The following is a 19911-nucleotide window of genomic DNA, read 5'->3' on the forward strand; positions in this document are numbered from 1 at the left end:
CCTATTTATCTCCATTTCATCACCTGGAACATTGGCAGTCCACGGTCCCCGTGTCACTCAACTTGGGGAGGTTGTCTTTGTAAAGAGCTCTACACAGGATTGTTTTATGTTATTTTGCACTGAACCAAAGGACAACATGCTGGCCTGCTGCGGCCACTGTACCGCGCTCTGCGCTGAAATGACTTCTCTTGTGACACCACTGCACTGGGCGCAGGATATCAGCCTGAGGGCTTCCTTCTACTTCAGTATTGGCTTTAGTTACCTATAATTTAAGTTCTTCTGTATTAGTCTGGCTCAGCAACCCTGAAGCAACACAGTGTTTGTGGATTAGCAGCGCAAAATGAATAGATGAGCATCTTCACAGCACAAATAATTTGACTGTTACTGTCACTTGCACATTAACTGCTCATATCCCACTCCCATATCCCTGTGCCAGATGTCCCAGGTTGAAATTCTCTCTTATCTCAAGCCAGAGGTTGCTATGTGTGGACAAGAACAGATGTAGTACCTGAGAATGCAAGCAAACTGTGCAGTAAAGATACATCCTTCAGACCCTGCTTGGATTTGGGTTAGATTTGGGCATAACAGCCCCAACACGAGGACTGAAAGCAAAAGAGACCTTCAGCTGAACATGCCCAAAAGAACCTACAGCCCCAGAAGCTGACCACAATGGTCTCTTGCTTGATGATCTGGTGCATAAACTGGTATTTTGGATAACTTCACAGGAGGTTATTCAATGTGATCGTTCCAGGACCAAACAGGGCGCCAGTGCTGATTTAAGTATGCACGATATATGTACACGGAAACCTGATCCACTCTGGGGAATGACACGAGTTTTGGACATTCTGGCTGCATTTTAAAGATTACCCAATTAGAAGCGACTAATAACAACATCAACATGAAATAGGACGGTTGCATTCCTGGCTGACTGCGGAGAAGGAGCTGTGCCAGGGGTTATGGAGTCTTTGAGGAGGCATTAACATCAGTGAACTCAGTAAGAACCTGAAACAGATCCAGTGGATAGAGGGACAGAAATTTGGGTCTAAATCTTCAAAAAAGCCCAGGTTCTGATTTCCCTTTCATTTTTATGGAAAAATCCTTATCGAGATATCAATTCACAGGCGGAAGCGTTGAGGCAGAGGGCAGCTGAACAAGCACTGCACAGCCAGCTGTGGCCAGCCTGACTCTGCAGCTCAGAAATCAGTTTCCCCACCTCACGTTTAGCTTAGTGCACAATGAGTTAGATCTGATCCGAACTACCTTAAGAGGAAAAGGAAAAGAAGAGGAAGTTACATTCACACATCTGACAACCAGCTGTACGAGGAATACTCTCACCAAAACAAAGGCTTGCTCTCAAGCCCTAAGAAAGGAAAGAAAAGAACTGTCCAGGGAAACAAGTTCCCAGTGGCACTTCACAGACTTACAGTGGTGGTGGCGTTGGGCTTGGCCCCATGTTGGAGAAGAACGTTAATGATGTGAGTGTGGCCTTGTTGAGCAGCTTGGTGAAGAGGGGTGTACCCATTCTGTTGTCCACGGTGGTTACGATAACAAACAAACAAACAAAGAACAACAACCACCAGTAATTAGATTAGACGCTTGGCTTTGCTTCCTTCTGCTCTTTTTGAGACATTTCAAAAAGAAATTGTGTCATCAATCGACCCAAAGATAATAGATCTTCAGTAATAAAAATACTCCTTCCCCAGATTAATGAAAAGATAAAGGAAGATAATATTTTTATTCACAAATCACTTTTCATCTCACAATATAAGCAATCTCTGGAAAGACAGATAATTCCTCATTTCCTAAATCAGAGGGAGGAGCAATGAGGAACAGTAAAGTTAAAGTGGCATGCTAAGGACACAGAATCACAGCTGAGGCAGAGAACATTTTTCTTCCTCTCACGTCTTAGTTTTCTAGAGAAGCCCCAAGACTTGCCTTTAAAATATTTGAGCCACTTAAAAAAATATATAATTTTAACAGCAGTGATTTGAGACTATTTGCTTTTAAAAAGGCTAACAACATATACCCATTACAAATGTCAATCAATTTTAGCTTTACTTTGCCTTCAAAAGGCTTGACCAAGCTGTAATTACACTTAAAAACATGTACACAATGTCTGTATTAATAAACACGCTTAACTCCATATACTTATCTGCTCCAGTGATTCATTCTAATGTTACACAATACGGAAACATAACCAAAGCATACTTTAGCTAGTTGATCTGAGATGGTATTGTGTAAGTCCAGTCAGGCAATTCATTTACAAAATTATTTGCAATTGGCTTTGAAAGCAAGCAGAGAATAAACTGGAAGAAAACACCAAGTTGATCTCACTGTACACTTATGCAAAGCCTGGGGGCAGGCTCTGAAAGACACACTCTGAGAGTTATCTCTTTTGCAAACAAATAGATGCAAGTAATGCTTTGTACTACTAATTAAATAGTGATAGTTCAGAACTGTTACAGTTCTTACATTTACAGTACGTGTGCATGGACTACTAAGAAATCAAAGGAGGATTTTACTGTAGGTTGTAGTGCAAAGTAAATTCGTGCAGTCCTTCAAAAACAGATATCAGCCATATTATTTTTCACTGGAGACGGCACAAAGCACCATGTGGACTTTCTTTAGTTAAAGACCAAGCTGCAACGGAGGTTACTTATCCTTTAGCGTGCCTATCCTGAATCCAGCCAGGATGCATTTGCTCTTTAAACTGAGTCCACAGTACCAGTTGGCAGATTGCCAGTATTTTTATTGGTCCCTAGGTCTGAGGTTTTGGAGAACCACTGCCTCATACTCTCATACAAACTTGCTGACTTTAATGAAAGTATTCTAAGTAAGTGAAATACCTGGGAAAATGGCGTCAGAATCTGGCCCAGTGGCCCCTTAGGTATAGAGTGAGACTAAAGACGCAAGTACGTCTGTCCCTTTAGTTAGCCTCCAAATACCTCAGCTGAACGTCTTGGCAGCTAACATTTGGATCCTGCTAGTGTCTGCTTTATTAATTCTTATCAGCTGTTTTTCTAGTAATGTTGCCTGTTCTTTTGGAATCCCTGTTTTTTGCCCATTGATTTTGGGTGATCTCACGAGGGAGGGGCCAGCATCTTTTATTTATTTACTTTGCTGTTTCTTACCACATTGAGCTGTGACCACTGTGACGAAATATTGCGACTTTGAGAAACGAATCCATCCCATAGGTAGCAGCTGGGGACAGAGGAGTGGGCCAGAGGGACCAGCAGACCACAAGCCTGTGATTTTGACTAGATCTTACAAACACTATGTCACTAGAAATATCAATGGACTTCTTCATGTTGATCCCACGACACCCGATCTAAAGCTAGTAGCTAGCTATTGCCTGAAGCCAGCTTTTAACTAAGCTGAAGCCCTGCAGCTCCTGAGTTAGCCTTCTCTTTCTGATAAGGGTGATGTGATGATATCTGGGATGCAACACACTGTTGCTGTCACCAGAACCTCTCTGTGTGTACTCGGGAAATACACAATTCTTGCTACATAATGCATCACATTCAGCTGTTGTGCCCACCCGTTTATACTAGAAGAAACCACTGAAGTCAGTGGATTTTGTTCAGACTTTGGCTATAGGCAGTCAGGTCCGTTTCAGTATAACTGGTAAGCAACAGTGTACCCGGATTCCCCTAAAAAAAACCCCCAAACCTGTCTTCAGTAAACTGCATTCCCCCACCACAGCTGCTTCCTCTCCCACAGCCATACCACCCACGCTTTGCTCAGCAGTAATTCTTCCCACTCTTCTCCCAGCAGATTGGAGTGAACATGGCATCACCCTCGAAGCGTCTGAATTGTTACTTACTAGTTTGGCAGCACACCGGTATTACACTGGTGTAAACCATGTGTAAATGAGATCAGAAACAAGCTCGCATTTGCTAGTTTGCAAGTAAAAAGAAAAAGAAAGAAACCAATGAAATTCTCTACCTCCTTCTTTCATACACCCAAGGAGTTACCTGACTTTTGTGAACACTACACAATGAGATGTAGCAGAGAGAAGGCATTCCACTACAGCCACAAATATGTTGACACCTACCATGCAATAATTAGTTTCCTAGTGAAAAGGCACCTATGGTATGTATTCGCAGTGCCTGGTTACCAGATTCATAATAAAGAGCAAAAGCAAGCAAAGAAAAATTCTTTACCTTAGTTTTAGCATTGACATTTGCTCCCTGCTTGAGAAGAAAATTCACCATTTTGATGTTTCCATAGTGACACGCCACAATTAAAGGTGTATAACCAAGCTACAATAAGAGAACAAAGAAGTAAAACTGCAAGCTCAGTGGAACATTCCTTTTACAACGGTAGCATCCTTTGGCACACTGGAGACAGTAGCCACTCCATGATTTACCTTTGTCTGAGCATCTTGGTTTGCACCGTGTTTTGTGAGTATTTCAGCTACATTCACTTTATCCTCTTGAGCTGCAAGGTGTAAGGATGTCAGTCCAGTCTGGAGGTGGAATATAAAAAATAAATAAATAAAGATAAAAATAAGACTAAAACCTACTTTACACGAGGAAAGAAATCTAGACTTTCCCACTTTCTCATCTTTAAAACATGAAGAGATCCTAACTATAGCTTCCAAGCATGGGTGGTTTTTTTAAACAAAGTAGAGTTGATGTTTCTCCTGTTCCGGCTGACAAACAGCTCCAAAGCAATTACATCACCATAACCACAGAGTAAAACTTTCAGGCATCAATGATCACGCTCGGATTATATACAATAATGTCACTTGGGAAGCTGAGGAGCCCATTAATAAATGAGGGAAGCACATTCACTGTGCTTCCCACTCCTCAGACAAGAAAGGGAACCTTGACAACTGCAGGCACGAGTCAGAATGAAGAAAATAACTCCAGAAATAGATCCCATTCAAAGATGCCAAGGAAATGGATGCAGCCTTTAACTAAACGCTCACTGTGATCATGCACATAGTAGTTGCCTGTGAACAAGGCAGGGAACAAATTTTGTAAGAGAAATGAAAAACACCTTGTTTCTCATTGGTTAGGTAGCATAATACATTAATGCCAGACAATGAGAGACTTGGGCCTTCTATTTTGACTTGTATGAACAAAAGCTGCAGGCTTCTGACCTTAAGTAAGAAAGACTTACACATATGCCTGGATAAATCTGGTGACCTATGAAGATCTACAGTAATGAGGGGGGTTTTTTGAAGAAGTTTTCTGTGAAAAAGCTGTCATGTACCATCATAAAAAAAAATATCAGAAAAATTGGAAAGGTCCTCCATAGGATTCTTCTCATTCACTACTCCGCTAATAATGTTGGTTTGTTATTGGCCAGACACTGCCAATTTCTTCCACTTGGAAAGAAGGCTGAAGGGTAAATATACGAGGAGAAGCGCCTTTGCTGGCAAGAGCACTGAACTATTTTAGACTGTAGCTCTCAGGTATCTGATACATGTTGTTAAATCTACCCACGGACCCACAAACTCCAGAATTTTACGTTCCTCTTCCTTTGCATCTAATGTAAAACTTCAGGAGCATATGCAAAACACCTGAGAGTGTTGCAGCACAACAAAAATACTGCAGTCCTGCCCTCCTGAATGCTCAGAAACAATTTTCTCTTCATTTGCCTTTCCTCCTGTAACCTCTCTACCAGAGCGAGGTGTTACATCATTTTCTTCCGGTCACAGCAAACAGCTGCAGCTCCTCCCGTGCGTTACCCAGTACAGCTATTAACTACATGATATAAGTTAACTGGTCAATCCATCTGCCAGTCCTAGATATCTTCTTCTCACTTTTACTCTTCACCCACCTGTTGTCACTTCTGCAGACTCACAAATATGTACATAAGGAAGTGAAGCTGAGAATTCCTGACAATGAGACATCATTTCTACACTGCACTCTGCATCTTACTGGATACTCCCACCCACAGTATTTCGCCACCGGTTGTGAGTTACCTTTGTTGCCACGTGGATATTGGATCCTTTCTCCAAAAGCAAGGTCACCATGTCAGTGTGACCTTCTCGGGAGGCCAGATGAAGTGGGGTGACTCCCTGCTTGGTCAAAATGTTGGTCTCAGCCCCATAGTTCAATAGAGTGGTAGCTATCTGCATCTGATTTTTCTTGGCAGCAATATGCAGAGGGGTGTATCCATTCTAATACCAGTCAGAAAACAAAATGAGAATAAAGTTAACACAACAGCCATGTAAGCCTAAGAAGTCAGACACCATAGAACAGTATTATTTTGTTACCCCTTATTACTAGAGACAAGAGTTCATTAATTTTTCAAGGCCAGACATGTCCCACATGGCCCTGCTGTTGTGTTGCTTTGTCCGTCTGTTACTTTCGCCACCTAAACCAGAACAAAGCCAGCCCTCGCTAGGGTGGGCAGAACTGTTCAGCTGATACCTTCAAATTATCCTGAGTTTGACACCTACGTTTCGAATAACTTATGTTGTAAATATTCACTTTTGACTGATGAGTGACATTCTCCGTGACGAGCGATGGGCGCACGCTCTTAGTTGCATTATGCTTTTTCGGAGCGTGTGAGTAGAGGTGTGTTTGCATATGGAATTTTGATACATGTGTCAGTCACGGCACCGGCTGGAAACAGCAATAGGGAGGAATGTTTTTTCTGATGAAATTAACCATTTAAGCAAAGCAGAACAGCGTTGATGGTACTTTCTGGCAATAAGACAACTTCCCACCTTTAATTGCTTTACAACGCACTGTGGGGGAAAATTCTGGGTTACAGCAGACAGTCCCTCTGGAGGCGTTTCTTTTTAAAAGGCAGCTTTACCAAACTATCCTACTGCAACTGTGGCTTTTGCGGCTCTCCGTGCACCGCAATGGAAACGACAGCCCTGATACAATCGCTTAACAGACGGGCCGCGCGTTTTGGCAGCAGGTACAACAGCAGCCTCACAGGGGGCAGAACGTTCTGACATCAGCACCAATCCGCTCGGTATTTTCCCCTTTCAGTGGCCTTTGCCTAACACAATGGTATCACGACACCGTTCCTAACCCCGGAGTGAATTCTCCGTACGCGTGGTCAGAATATACACGTCGTTTCTCACATTACACAATACTAAAGTGACTTCCAGCTGTGACTAAGGCTCGCAACCGTAAAAAAATGGGCTGAGACACGTACATATATACAGACACACACACGTTTCTTCTTTTCCAACGACGGCCTGAGAGAGCCGTACGCTAATTTAGGCCGGGGATCATCCAGCCAGGGCCAACTTCCCGCCACGCGGATCTCGCACGGCTCAGCGACTCGCCTAGCCGCATGGTGACCGCCATCCACGACCCCCCTCCAGGCGGCCCAGGTTCCAGCGTCCGACCGCCCCACACCCCGGGGATCACGTTATTTCTCGACACCGAGCCGTGACGTTCCCCGCGCCGCAGCCCCCCCCCCCCCCAGTTGCCCCGGGAACGCTGCCCGCCGCTCTCCCCGCGCCTCTCGGGCGGGCCCGGCGCGGCGGCCGGGAAAGGCGGAGGCCGGGCCGCCCTCTCGCAAGGTTCCCCTCAGGCGGGGCGGCGGGAGCTCACCTTGGCGGTCGCGTGGGGCGAGGCGGCCTTCTCCAGCAGCAGCAGCGCCACCTTCTGGTTGTCGTAATGGGCCGCCACGTGGAGGGGGGTGAGGCCGTTCTGTAAGGGCGGTTAGGGCGTTAGGCTGCGCTCGCGGGGGGGGGGGGGGGGGGGGAGCGGGACGGGGCGGCCGCGTTACGGAGCCGTTAGTGCGTGAGGCGACCGGCGCCGGCCCGGCGGGGGAGCGAGGGGCGGGGGAGCGAGGCCACAGCAGGCGGCCGGCCCATAGCGGGGGAGAAGCGGCGGAAGGAGGGCGAATCTAGGCGGGCCGGCTGCTCGCGGCGGCGGGCCCGGTTGCCGTCTCCCCAGAGCCCACGCCGAGCAATTCCCGCAGCCCGCGGGGAAACCGGGCCTCGCCCCCGCGTTTATCCATCGGGGTTTTTGACAGTTTGGAGAGCTTAATGGAACCGGCGCTTCCTGAGCCACAGAAAGGCGTCCGTCCCCAGAGCCGGCACCCTCCTGCCGGCGACCCAAACCCGACACGCTCGCTTTCCACAACTAGCGCACGTAACCGTCCCCCTTGGGGGGACGCGACCCTAACAAAGCCAAAGCCACCGTGTGAAAGCGGCCGCAGCCTTCTTTCGCGTGCACGTTTCACACACTTCTTTCCTAGGGAAGACTCCAAAACGCCGCTGACTTTTTTTTTTCTTTCTTTCTCGTCAGTACCTTGCCAGCTGAATCGGGAGAGGCACGACGCTGCAGCAGGAGTTTTGCCACTTCCAGGCTCCCATATTTGGCCGCCACATGCAAAGGTGTGAATCCCTTCTGAAAAATTCCAGGAGATAAAAAGCAGATGTTTGCGTTAAAGGTCATGCTGACATCTCTCTTTTAAGAAGTGTGTATCAAGCGCTTATCCTTCAACCTATATTCTAGCTGGCAGAATCAATAGCCATACCTACAAAGAGCATCATCTCTTGAAAGCACTTTGAGAAGCATGAAATACAAGAAAATACTTTCCCTTTTATTATTCTTCCCTACGTACGTGCTGTCAGGCTGGCAGACATTTTATCTGATACAGACTCTGCTAGCAACACAGACTCTGTGTGTGGGCAATGAAGGCACTTGTTCAAATTTCTACTCCAAACCAGCTGCACTTTCTACTTCCATGATGGCAGCTTTAGAAATACTTCCTGTACCAATTGTTGCCAGTAACAATTAAACACCAACTAAATTCAGTGAGAAAAGCTCCAAACTTCATATTCCTCCTTTAGAGAGTTTGTTGAAGAACTATTTGTATTTGGACTCATGTATCCATACAGTCACTAAGTTCCGCCGCAGCCTCGGAACTGCAGCTAAAAAAAGTCACGCCTGACTCAATGGCAGTGCTTTTGGAAACACATTGTGGCAAGACTAAAAATCTTGTCTTTTAAAGAGAGTCCTTTTCTATTTGTTTTAATAATGCTTGTCAGTACAGCACAGGCGTAAGGTCTATGTCAAACTAGCATGCTCTTTGCCTGTTCTTTTAATTTAAAAAAATCGTGTTGATAAGGAAAACTCATGGATGCCAGACAGTAGGTGGCAGACTGCACCGCTGCCCTGACAGTAATTCCGGGGAGCTACAATGACCTATTTGCCTGACACATAAGTGATGTGTAATGTTTAGTATCATTATCATCTTGTTCCATTAATCCCACCTCGAAAAAGAGTTTACGTCAGGGAATCTCAAACATTTCCAGTTCACAAATCACAGGTTTGTAGAGAGATTATCTAGTGGCCTACATCTTCTCCTATTCATAATTATAGACTGTTCCTGCAGTACTGAAGCCATTGCCATAAAGCAATATGGGAAATTAGGAAAGTGTTTAGTGTATTTTTAGCCATTCTAATGTGATTTAACAGCTGGATAAAAGGAGAACAGCAAGCATTCCCAGTAATCCGTGGATCATAATTTGAAAATTGCTGGTTTAGTCTTCTAAAACCTGGAAGACACCCTTGTTCAAAAATATGTTTTAAGCTCCAGCTGTAAAATCAGGGCTACTTTTTCAAGACCTAAAACAAAAACGAGAATTAAGTGATTCTCACTTAATCACACGTGATAAATTTGGAAAAGATATCTTGGCACATAATTCCATTCACAGCGACCTATTTTCTTACGTGTTCATCACTCTGTTAGGAATCTATTGGTGAACATTTTTGGCTAACAAAACAATAATGATTCTGCAGACTATTTCTTTCATAACCCCAGACAAAATGGCCTATTGTGTCATATGACACCTCATTTATAGAACCACTGAAAATAGATTCAGCATTAGATGCGACTGGACAGATGCTGACTTGTATGTTTTAGGAATGTTCCTTTCAGCTAGCACAGACCAGAATTATTTTACTATTTAAGTAAACAAGATACTGAAGAATAAGCAGGCCTGCTCATAAAAAAAGTGTCGTCATCATGCCCTTTTCTTTCTTGAAAACTTTGGCCAAAAAAGCCCTACCCATAACACAATGGGAAAGAGAGAAACAAGGACTCCGCGTACGTTTTAAACCTGTTGGGACCGTGTATTTATCATGATCTGCATTTGGCTCCAGTGGGAACCAAACTCCCAGCTTTAGATGACAGCAAAATACCTCAAAATTTGATTAACTTCCGATATGTTACTTCAGTCTGTTGGATCGCTGTCGATTAAGTAAGAACAAAACAAAAGACCCGAACAAGTTCAGTTTGTCAGTGTGAGAGTACATTCCTCGTGGAACAGGCGTGTGCTGGCATGCACCGCCTGCGCTACTGGGCTACAGACGTAAAGCATTTTGTCTTACTTTGGTGGACATGGAGTGCGAGGCACCTGCCTCTAGGAGAACCGATGCGACATCAACTTGTCCCTCTCTGGCAGAGATGTGCAGTGGAGTGTACCCATTAGTTGTTGCGGCATCGGGGTGGGCCATGTGCTGTAGCAGAAGTTGGACGATCTCCGTTTTGCCCAAGCGAGAAGCAATGTGCAGTGGAGTCTGTTCTTCCTACAACTCAAATCGAGTAGATAATTAGCGCAGGTAGAACCACCCTGAACACAATATTCTGGTTGATCCCAATAAATCTAGCTATGCATTTGTCTTGCAAAAATCATAGGAAGTAATAGTACAAAAAAAGGCACTAACGGAGGGCTCGTGGGGTAATTTTTGCGATGAGCTTGAGCAATGTCTTGTTAGAGAGAACTATGAAGAAAAACATTGTTTTTTTCCTTTTACCAAGCAGGCAGCGCACATCACTGTGAGCGTCACTTGCTCCCCTTTGTGTTCTTAATCCGTTTTACAACAGCTGTACCTTGCTCTACAAACAGTCCCCTTGGTTTCAAAATCTGGCACTAACTGCTATCAGAACCTCTGATGTTTGGTTTTAGGACACGGCTGTGCACCCCCTTGCTCAGACAAGAATAGCTATTGCTGGTCCGACTCAGGCACATCGTACTGGGTTTAGCCAGGACGGAGTTAATTTTCATCACAGCAGCCCATATGGTGCTCTGTTTTAGATTTCTGACCAAGACAGCGTCGATAACACACCAGTGTTTTAGCCATTGCTGAACAGTGCTTACACAGTGCCAAGGCTTTCTCTGTTTGTCCCTCTGCCCCCCCAGGGAATAGGCTGGGGGTGGGCAAGAGGTTGGGAGGGGACACAGCCAGGACAGCTGGCCCGAATTGACCAAAGAGATAATCCATACCATATAACGTCATGCTCAGCAATAAAACTAGGGGGTGAGTTTTTCCAAAGGAGCCGTTGCTCGGAGACTGGCTGGGTATCGGTCTGCTTGTGGGAGGCGGCGACTGACTGCATTCACATCGCTTGTGGGGGGAAGGGGTTGGTTTTGTGCTTGGGTTTTTTTTCCCCCCTTTCTCCTTCACCTATTAAACTGTCTTTATCTCAACCCAAGAGATTTTCTCGCTTTCACCCTTCCAATTCTCTCCCCCATCCTGCTGCGGGGGCAGTAAGCCAACGACCGAGCGGGGCTGAGCTGCCGGCCGGGGTCAGCCCACCACACACATTCTCTTTGGAAGATCTACACGTAAATACGTTACTGTTTTCAGACCTGTTTTCAGTTGTGCTTAATATTGAATCAACAGAACAAATAAAAACGAAATCGCTCCTCCCTAGCTCCTCTGCTTCAGCTATGTCTTTGAGTAAGAGAAAGCAAAAAAAAAATTGTAAGCAGAACACCTACCCTGGCTCGGGCATCAACCAGGGCCCCGTTTCTCAGGAGGCAGCGAACTACTTCCACCTGCCCAGCACGTGCCGCCATGTGCAACGCAGTTTCTCCACGCTGCAGAAAAGCAAAAGCGTTTCAGTGTCCTAAACCTCCACGAAGACACAGAGCTCCGACGGTGTAAATTCCACCCGCGTCAACTCGTGCAGAGACCCGCCTTTCCGCCAGCTGAGACTCTGGCTTCAGACCCAGTAACAGGCAGTTCACAAGGGTGTGTGCACACATGTCGCTGGGCCTGGGTAGGCTTTGGTTTGCAAACTCGGTGATCCCAGACAAACGTAATCTCGCTACAGCGGGTTAGAGTGAAAATCCTGGCTTACAGAAAATTCTGCCGTATAGACTCCCCTGGTCACATATGTTCCTCAGCTTTCTATGTAACAGTGCATCAGCTTGTGTGCCGCACAGGAGATAAAAGTATATTGAGCCTGTCTCTCTCAAGGGATTGCGAAGCACATGAGCCTCAAGATGGAAGGGGATATTTTTCCAGATGGTCTCTTCCTGCACACTGTGCGGAGCTGGCAGCATTGAAAGGCCTTGCTATGGCTGTGCACAACTGAGCCAGCATACGAAATGTGTAAAATCTGTGCTCAGCAGCGTGACTCTGTCTGCAGGCTGTGGAATGAATCTTGTTTCAAGCGTTTTGTAGCCCACAGAATTTGAAGGAGAATATGAAATTTTGGAAAGCTGACTGGAGTGATGTGGAATTTCAGATCAGGATATTGAAGTACGGATGATACATTCAAAGCATTTACTTTTTGCATAGGTTTGCAAAGGAACACTGAAAGTGAGTATTCCTTGACGATGGCGTTTCCAGCTTAATTTTGCACTGTCCAACATTCTTTGAGTGCACTGTCCTAAAGCGGACTAAAACAGTCCCTGGGCAGCTCATCGGTATCTGGTACATTAGGTATCGGGACAGTTCCGCAACCAGGAGCTCTGTATTTATCTGTTATGGTATGACAACACAGCAGGACTGATCCCTTCTTTGTGTTAACTGTTCCTTCTCCTTACGCTAGAGCTGGAGTATGTTCTGTTGTAAGGCTTCTACCCCCACAACCATCAAGTTAAACTCCAATTGCCAAAATGAACACTCTGGTCAAGATCTTTTGCATCAGAATCGGGTCTTCTTGTCCTTCATCTAGATGCAGGAAAAGAAGCAGCCTGAGCTTGCCTACTATTATGAACGTCTAATTAAAGCAAACCCTCTTCAGCAGGAGTTGATTTATCTTGTCTTTTTAAAATTAACATTGTATTACCAGCTGTGATTAGCAAGTAGGCAACAAACAAAATCCTACAGCCCTAGCTACAAATGTGAATAGATAATTTCATCTATATAAACATTATTACCTGAAGAATGAGCTGTTTAAAATGTGAATAAGGTTTACATTTCACACACTCTAAAGATCAAATTTCTATACTCTTTTGTACTCCAATTAGCAAAGCAATTTAGCTGTTGGAAACAGTTAGTAATTCAACAGAGAACTTCAGCTTACCAAGTAAAAGCCAAGACACCTGTGTAGCATAAATTGTGAAGTGTTAAACTTTGCACACAAATGTCCGGTAACACAATACTTTTAATTGCTTCCACAAGAATTTCTTGTTGGCTTTCGTATCATCAATAAAGTTTTTATACAAAGATTGCTTCTATAAAAAAGTATGAAAGCAGTAAGAGACTCTGTCAAGAAAAGTCTGTTCTAACGATTCAAGCAAACAACTCGGTGTGCTCAACATTTTTACTAGGGTCCATATAAGGTTTTTCTAACTGAGAAAACCCGATGAGTCCAGTGTACCTGGATTACTAAATTTTTGTTGTTGTTTTGTTGCTGGGAACACTTATCTATAACATTATTTACTGGTAAAAAAGCTGCTTTCGAAGTGCAGGTGGTCATAAGCTGAATATTTGTTTAAACTGACAAATTTGAACAGTAAGATACCTTATGCGATATGGCTCAGAAAACTATCGTGTTCTTTTTATTGTTATTCTTCTTGGTAACTAGGCCATTGGTATACAAACACTGATTTCTATGGTAAGTCAGGTTCTGCGTTTTGTGTTACCTCCCAAAGGTCACATTTTCTACATTTAAGCATGTTCTTTCGAAAGGCACCCGTTCCTGGAATTTCCCGTCTAAGAGGAACATCTTGAGTTTAACATTTTTCCTTTTTGTTTAATTGTTAGGTTTTAAGCATTTTATACCCTTCCACCGATACAAATGACACAATTTCACGGCAGCCAGTGAAGCTATGCAAGCAGAAATTAGAGCCACTTGGACTTAAATTTCATCCTTCGGAACGGAAACACAGTCTTCCCCGTGACTTGGCTTATAATCAGTTTTGGATGTATTTGGTGAGCTTCGTCTGTTTCTAAGGGAAACCTTACCTACTTGAGCATTGCTGAAGAATATGTGAAACCACAGATGGCTTATAATGCATATACAATCACCATTTTCCCCTCTTCACTAAAGGTGCTAGGACAATTTGTCCTAAAATGCAATAAAGTCATAAAGTATCGTTAAAATGTGACCTTTGGTTGAGCTACATGGTAGGCCAGACCCTTCTCGGAGGAGGTATTGCACAGATGATTCTAGTCAAAGCCATACTCACAATGTTAGTGACATCGGGAGAGGCTCCGTTCTGCAGCAGAAGGAGGACTATGTTCAAGTGGCCCATAAATGCAGCCACGTGTATTGGTGTGAGGCCCGACTGCGAAACAAAGCAAGAGCAGTTTTACTCCTCTGCACGGGCGTAGGGAAGGGGCTTCTTCATTTAAATGAAACATAAGTGAAAGTGAGGCATGACAGGAGAGAGAAAAAAGGAAGCAAAAAGGGAGAGAGAGAAGGAATGTTTCTTCACGACATGAAACATTTTTCTACCTCTGTTATAGCCTGGATTGAAGCCCCATATTTCACCAGGAGTTCCATGACTTTGATGCGATTTTTCTTGCAGGCAATGTGCAGTGGAGTAAAACCATTCTGTGCAAAAGACAGTCATGTTAGTTAAAAACATGCAGCTACACCTTCCACACAGCTCCATGCTGGCACGCTGGGAGCACAAGTGTTAGAGTACCAGAAGCAACTCTTCTTTAAGCACAACAGGTTATGAATTACGGACATCTCCCAGCAGTCTGAGGCAGAACAAAGCAGCGCCGCTGCTTTCTTCTCAGGCAATGGCGAGAAACCAAACTTCCACCTCCAAAACCCAAATACAGACATGCCCGTTCTGACTTCCACGTGTATGCGTGCGCGCATGTCTGCATGTGGTTCCGAAGGTTGCACACATGTATATGTAAGGATGACTTAAAGTGGTTCCCAAGATTGCCTAACACAAGGAAAATATAAGAAATGATAGCGATCACTTTGAAATCAGTTAGTGTTTTTGAAATGTATAAAGCATATTCTGTACCTCTCTAGGAAAAGAACAGAGTTCTTCTTCCAGATTCCACCTTGTTTTGTCTTTTTAGAATATCTTGTAATCTAAGCATCTATGTCTATTTATTTTTATATTTATGCATCAATCTGCAGTATGCTGTATTCGTGTCTGTGTGCGCATTCTGTGAGGTGTCTTAAGTAAATAATCACTACTTCAGCCGTGGTTTCGCGATACGACGTGTTCACTCTTGAAGTATTTGCACACACACACACACACCCCTTCCTTTATTCCTGCCCTGCTGAGTCATAAAGCATTGTAAGCAAGGTATCGGTCCTCATCTGGATTAAAATTAAATGGGGCAGGGACAGGAATGAAAGGCGGGTGGGGAAGGGAACGTCTTAAATGGAGATTGCCACCTAGTATTTTGTATTGTGAGACAAGAGTTTTAGTGTGGTGCTTACCATCAGCACGTATTCTTTTCTCGGGAAATGCTTATTCAGTAAGATTGGGGCCCAAATCAAAGCATGTCTTCATACTCTATACTGTAATACATGCTTCAACTTCAAGCTTTTTTTACGTACTATTATAGTTAATGCAGGCTAAGTGTGTGCCTAAAGCTAAGCAAACACATTATTCACTGTAGGTGAACATTTTAGTGCAAAGCACAGGTAACATTTTTAGATAATGTTGAAAAATTGCTCTATTTTCTAATGGAAAGGATCAGTATTGCTAAACAATCAACTAGCAGTAAACAGAACTTATCAGTGAAATCTTAGCTCATGGAAAGAGGCATGTGACAGATTATTCTACAGTCAGCTTCTGTTAAGGGAAATGTTAATTACTAGTTGATCTGAAGGTGCTTTAAAGCATATACAAATTGAAAAAGCTAAGAACCCATAGAGTGCTTGTATCCCCAAATCGTTTTGCAAACATTAACAATTGCTGTTTTTAAATCTCGCTGAAAATGAGTTATTTCTAAAACGTATTCCATCACAGGACTCTGCTGAATATTATTACTACTATTAGCCCTTTCCAATTTCTAAAGAAGGACTCAAAACCATTAGAGATTTTACCTCCCGCTCAACATCGCTCAATATATTTCACAGGGAGTTTTACTGTTTCAGAAGTTTCCATATTTTCACTTAATTTTACTGCCTGAGTTGATTTAATTTTGCTGCTTCTATTTAAGCGAGGAACAGTTTGATGGGGGAGAGGAGAAGGCAGAAAAAACGTGCCACTAACAGAAATTACGAGCATCATTTAATGTTTTAAATACTATAAACAAGCCAGAGGCGACAAGTCCCTGATGGGAGAGGAAACAAGAGAGGGGGAAAAAAAACCAGTCTGGAGGGGAGAGAGCAGAGGCACAGAGGCCTGAGGGTGTTCTCCTTTCATTTCAGATGCTTCTCTGGGAGGGAGGGAGGGGAGGAACAGAAGGTGTATTTCTGGTCATGGAAGGAAAGAAAGAAGATGTGGGGGCTAGCATATAATGTGTATGTGTGGGTAGCTGAGGAAAGTACAGCTACAGCAAAGTACAATCAGAAGACTGGCGAGAAAAACAAGAAAGGATAAAAACAGCATCAAAAAAGATCAACCAAGTGAACATGATACCGGGAAAGACAAAACAAGGAAAGCGTAAGAAGGGGAAGCAAGAGGGGTTACGGGATTTGCGGGTATAGAGAGGCCAAGAAAAATGAGAGGGCAGAAGAAAACTGCGTCAATAAAAAGTCAGTTCCAAGGAAGTAAGGGATAGGGGGAGCCTTCACGGAGAAACTCGGGGTCATATTAAAGGCAAGAAGCTGGGGAAGACATCAGAGTGGCCTGCGGTGGAAGTTCTCTGGAGGCACTGAATGCAGCAGGCAATGGCAGACTTCTGGCCATGCAGAAGCATCTCAAGTGTTCACGGTCTCTTTCTTTCCCCCGCTGAGTGTAATGTGTTGGTATTTTACCTTCCATCCAGCTAACAGTTCATGGGGACGCTTCCTATTAGAGAAAATTGGAATCTCGTCTGGGTTTGGATAGATGAAAGACTCTTGAAAGCTTTATATGTTCCCGAGGCCAAATGTGATGTTTTTCTCTCAGTTAGGGGATAATGGGCTGACCAGCGAGTGAAAGGAATCATACCTGTTTTCCTGTAAGCATCAGAAGAACTGTTTTTTGAAAAGGAAGAGGAGTGGCACCTAATAGAGGGGAACGTCATAATTTGATAAATGCAGAAATATTAGCTTTTTAATATATTTTCTCCATGCCAATTAACTTACTGATTCAGTTGAAAGCTTAGAAATTGTGTATCGTATCACATCGTATGGAAAACTGAACTATTAATTCAGTAAAATACCAGTGCATACGTTAGCATCAGCTAGAAATGGCTCTGATTTTGGGAACTCTGCAGAGCTTCCAGACCTGATACTACAGCCACTTGCCACGGGACGTGGCCCACGACTAGGCCTACTGATAGGAGATACAATACCGGTAACCCGCAGGCGTGACAACCCCTGTCGTTACTGCAACTGTTTAAGGTTGTTGGAGTTTGTTGACATTTTCACTTGGCTTTAGTGGTAAGAGCTACTCATCTGCCCTGGATAGCTTTGTTACACGACACGGGTGGGACAGGTTTACCAGGGCGCGAGCATTGGGATTTGCTCTCTTGTCCAGAAGGAGTTTGGTGACACGATAGTGGCCGCAGTGCGCAGCCACGTGGAGGGCGGTCAGGTAATCCAGCGTGACATCATCCACGGGGGCTTTGTGCTGCAGTAGGTGTTTGACGCATTCCACGTGGTCCCCCTGGGCCGCCATGTGAAGTGGAGAGAGGCCATTCTGTGGCAAAAGGAAACAGAACAGTTACTCCCAGTAACCCTCACTTAGATCGTGGCACGTATTAGAAGGATGCCGTCATGAGTTTGCGGAGTACCCCCGTCACTGAAAGAGAGCCGCATCTGAGCTACGGACCGGAAGAAAAAACGAAAAAAGCTATAGCCACCCCTCCCCTTCCAGCAAATATAGGCAAATTTAGAGGAACATCTTATAATTAACTAAAATCAGAATTTATTAAAGCAAAAGAATCTAAGGGTTTTGCCTCATGATTTAATAAAACATATCTTGACCTTAAAAGACAGTTCCGGGGATACGCACTAAGACATAGGTTGTATGTTAGTTAGAGGAAAAGCACCTACTTACCCATCAGCGTATTTATTAAGGAACCTATCTTTTTTTCTTCAAGTGTTTAATGAAAAAACAAATTATATTGGCAAACCTGACCCCCGAGCTTCTGGGAAATGACACTTTCAACCACCACCGTGGTTGGACCTTTTGTTCAAACCATAATACTTGAAGGGCAGTGGAAGCAGGAGTTTTAGAGCCCTGTCTGGCTTTAATAGATCTTTTTGTAAATACTGAAGTCCATGGAAGGTAGACAATTAAGAGCAGAGAGAGAATTGTTGCTATTAACAGGTATAACAAGTTGTTTTCAGAAGAAAATAGTTTTAATATTTACGTATTTGTCTGTCTCCAGTTTGGAACCACCTGCTTCGGTTGGAAGTTAGAAGAGGAAGTTGCTCTTTAATCTAATTTCATTTTACATGCAATAAGGTACTGAAAAAGCACTGCGTGTTTAAAGATAGACTATAACATATAGACTTGAACAGGTAACTGACTTGGTGTGATCAAACTGACTGTTTATTTGTCACCTGGAAGGAGGGAATTATTCGCTGGACAGTTCTGCTCTGCTCAATCCTCAGCACAGTGGGGAGGTCCAGATGCTGCCACAGCAACGCCGATATTTTGTCCTGACTGGCAACATCTGCCTTGGAACGGCAACATCTGGGAATCCTGCCTGAAGTGTGCACAGTGTATGTGGCAGGGTCTGTTCTTCTGAGCCTTTCTACCTCTTAGTGAAGTGAGGGTGCTGACACACGAGGTTCACCCAACCACCTTCTCCCACCAAAAGGAATCGGGGAAACTATAAGGAATCTTTCCCCCCCCAATTCCCATCTCCCTGTGGATCCCTCCTGCATAAACAGATGACCTGGACTACTTGGTGCTATCAAGGATGCACAGCTTGAGCACATCCTTATTTGATGTAGTTGATATGCTTGCAACCCAGCGATAAAACCTCCTGAAGACTATCAAGAGAAAATCTTGAGTCTCCAACAAGGATAACTATGGGTCAGAATACACTAATTGCCCTCGTTTTGAGCCATGTTTGCGGGAGCGGGGCCCAGTAAACAGTGAAATGGTCTGAAACTGGTATTTAAATTGTTCGTCCCTCCTGATCTTCCAGGGGACCTTAAGCATATCATTGCAATACTCTATCCCACTGTTTTCCGACTAATCATACCAGCTACCTTTGTCAGGCACTCTGAAATTTACTGATGTGAAGTGCTGCTCAGAGGGGTTTGCTACTGTACTACAAGTATCTTTCTCAGTAGTTTGACCAACGGGACAGCATTTGTTCGAAATGCATTAATCTTCGATGGGCGCTTTTCAGAAATCAGTAAGAACACACTGAAATCATTTTCCACGTCTGAAATAGTCCGTGAAAACAATTCGGAGAAACTGCAAGTCACAGGTCCTAGTTAGCTTATACGAGGGATCGGAAAATATATACCAGGAATCGTCTCTCAGGAGTGACTGACCCAGCTTTCCCGTCTCTGTGTCCTACCGTCTTAGGAAGCAACAAAAGTGAAGTGCTTGCAGTAGCACTGCCTATCATGTGTTCAGTCTGGTATTACAGAGAGAGGCACAGAAGTGTATACCGTTTCATATATTTGGAAAGGATAGTCCCT

The 19911-nt window shown here is 44.1% G+C and overlaps 1 protein-coding gene across 38 annotated transcripts in view; it reads right to left on the reverse strand.

Annotated features, from left to right (window-relative positions):
* Positions 1-19911, reverse strand: part of ANK2 (ankyrin 2) — a 393899-nt gene that overhangs the window by 93589 nt on the left and 280399 nt on the right. For 32 of the 38 annotated variants that reach the window (XM_076337350.1, XM_076337351.1, XM_076337379.1 and 29 more), the window contains 11 exons: positions 17747-17944; positions 14632-14730; positions 14363-14461; positions 11720-11818; positions 10326-10523; positions 8238-8336; positions 7533-7631; positions 5936-6133; positions 4370-4468; positions 4164-4262; positions 1425-1523 (listed from right to left, as the gene is read on the reverse strand). In XM_076337350.1, the coding sequence (XP_076193465.1) occupies positions 1425-1523; positions 4164-4262; positions 4370-4468; positions 5936-6133; positions 7533-7631; positions 8238-8336; positions 10326-10523; positions 11720-11818; positions 14363-14461; positions 14632-14730; positions 17747-17944 (1386 nt within the window). The remainder of the gene's footprint in view (positions 1-1424; positions 1524-4163; positions 4263-4369; positions 4469-5935; positions 6134-7532; positions 7632-8237; positions 8337-10325; positions 10524-11719; positions 11819-14362; positions 14462-14631; positions 14731-17746; positions 17945-19911) is intronic. The other 6 variants (XM_076337386.1, XM_076337354.1, XM_076337353.1 and 3 more) reach the window with 1 other exon arrangement.

The sequence above is a fragment of the Aptenodytes patagonicus genome, chromosome 4, assembly GCF_965638725.1.
Source record: "Aptenodytes patagonicus chromosome 4, bAptPat1.pri.cur, whole genome shotgun sequence".
In the NCBI taxonomy this organism is placed as follows: domain Eukaryota; kingdom Metazoa; phylum Chordata; class Aves; order Sphenisciformes; family Spheniscidae; genus Aptenodytes; species Aptenodytes patagonicus.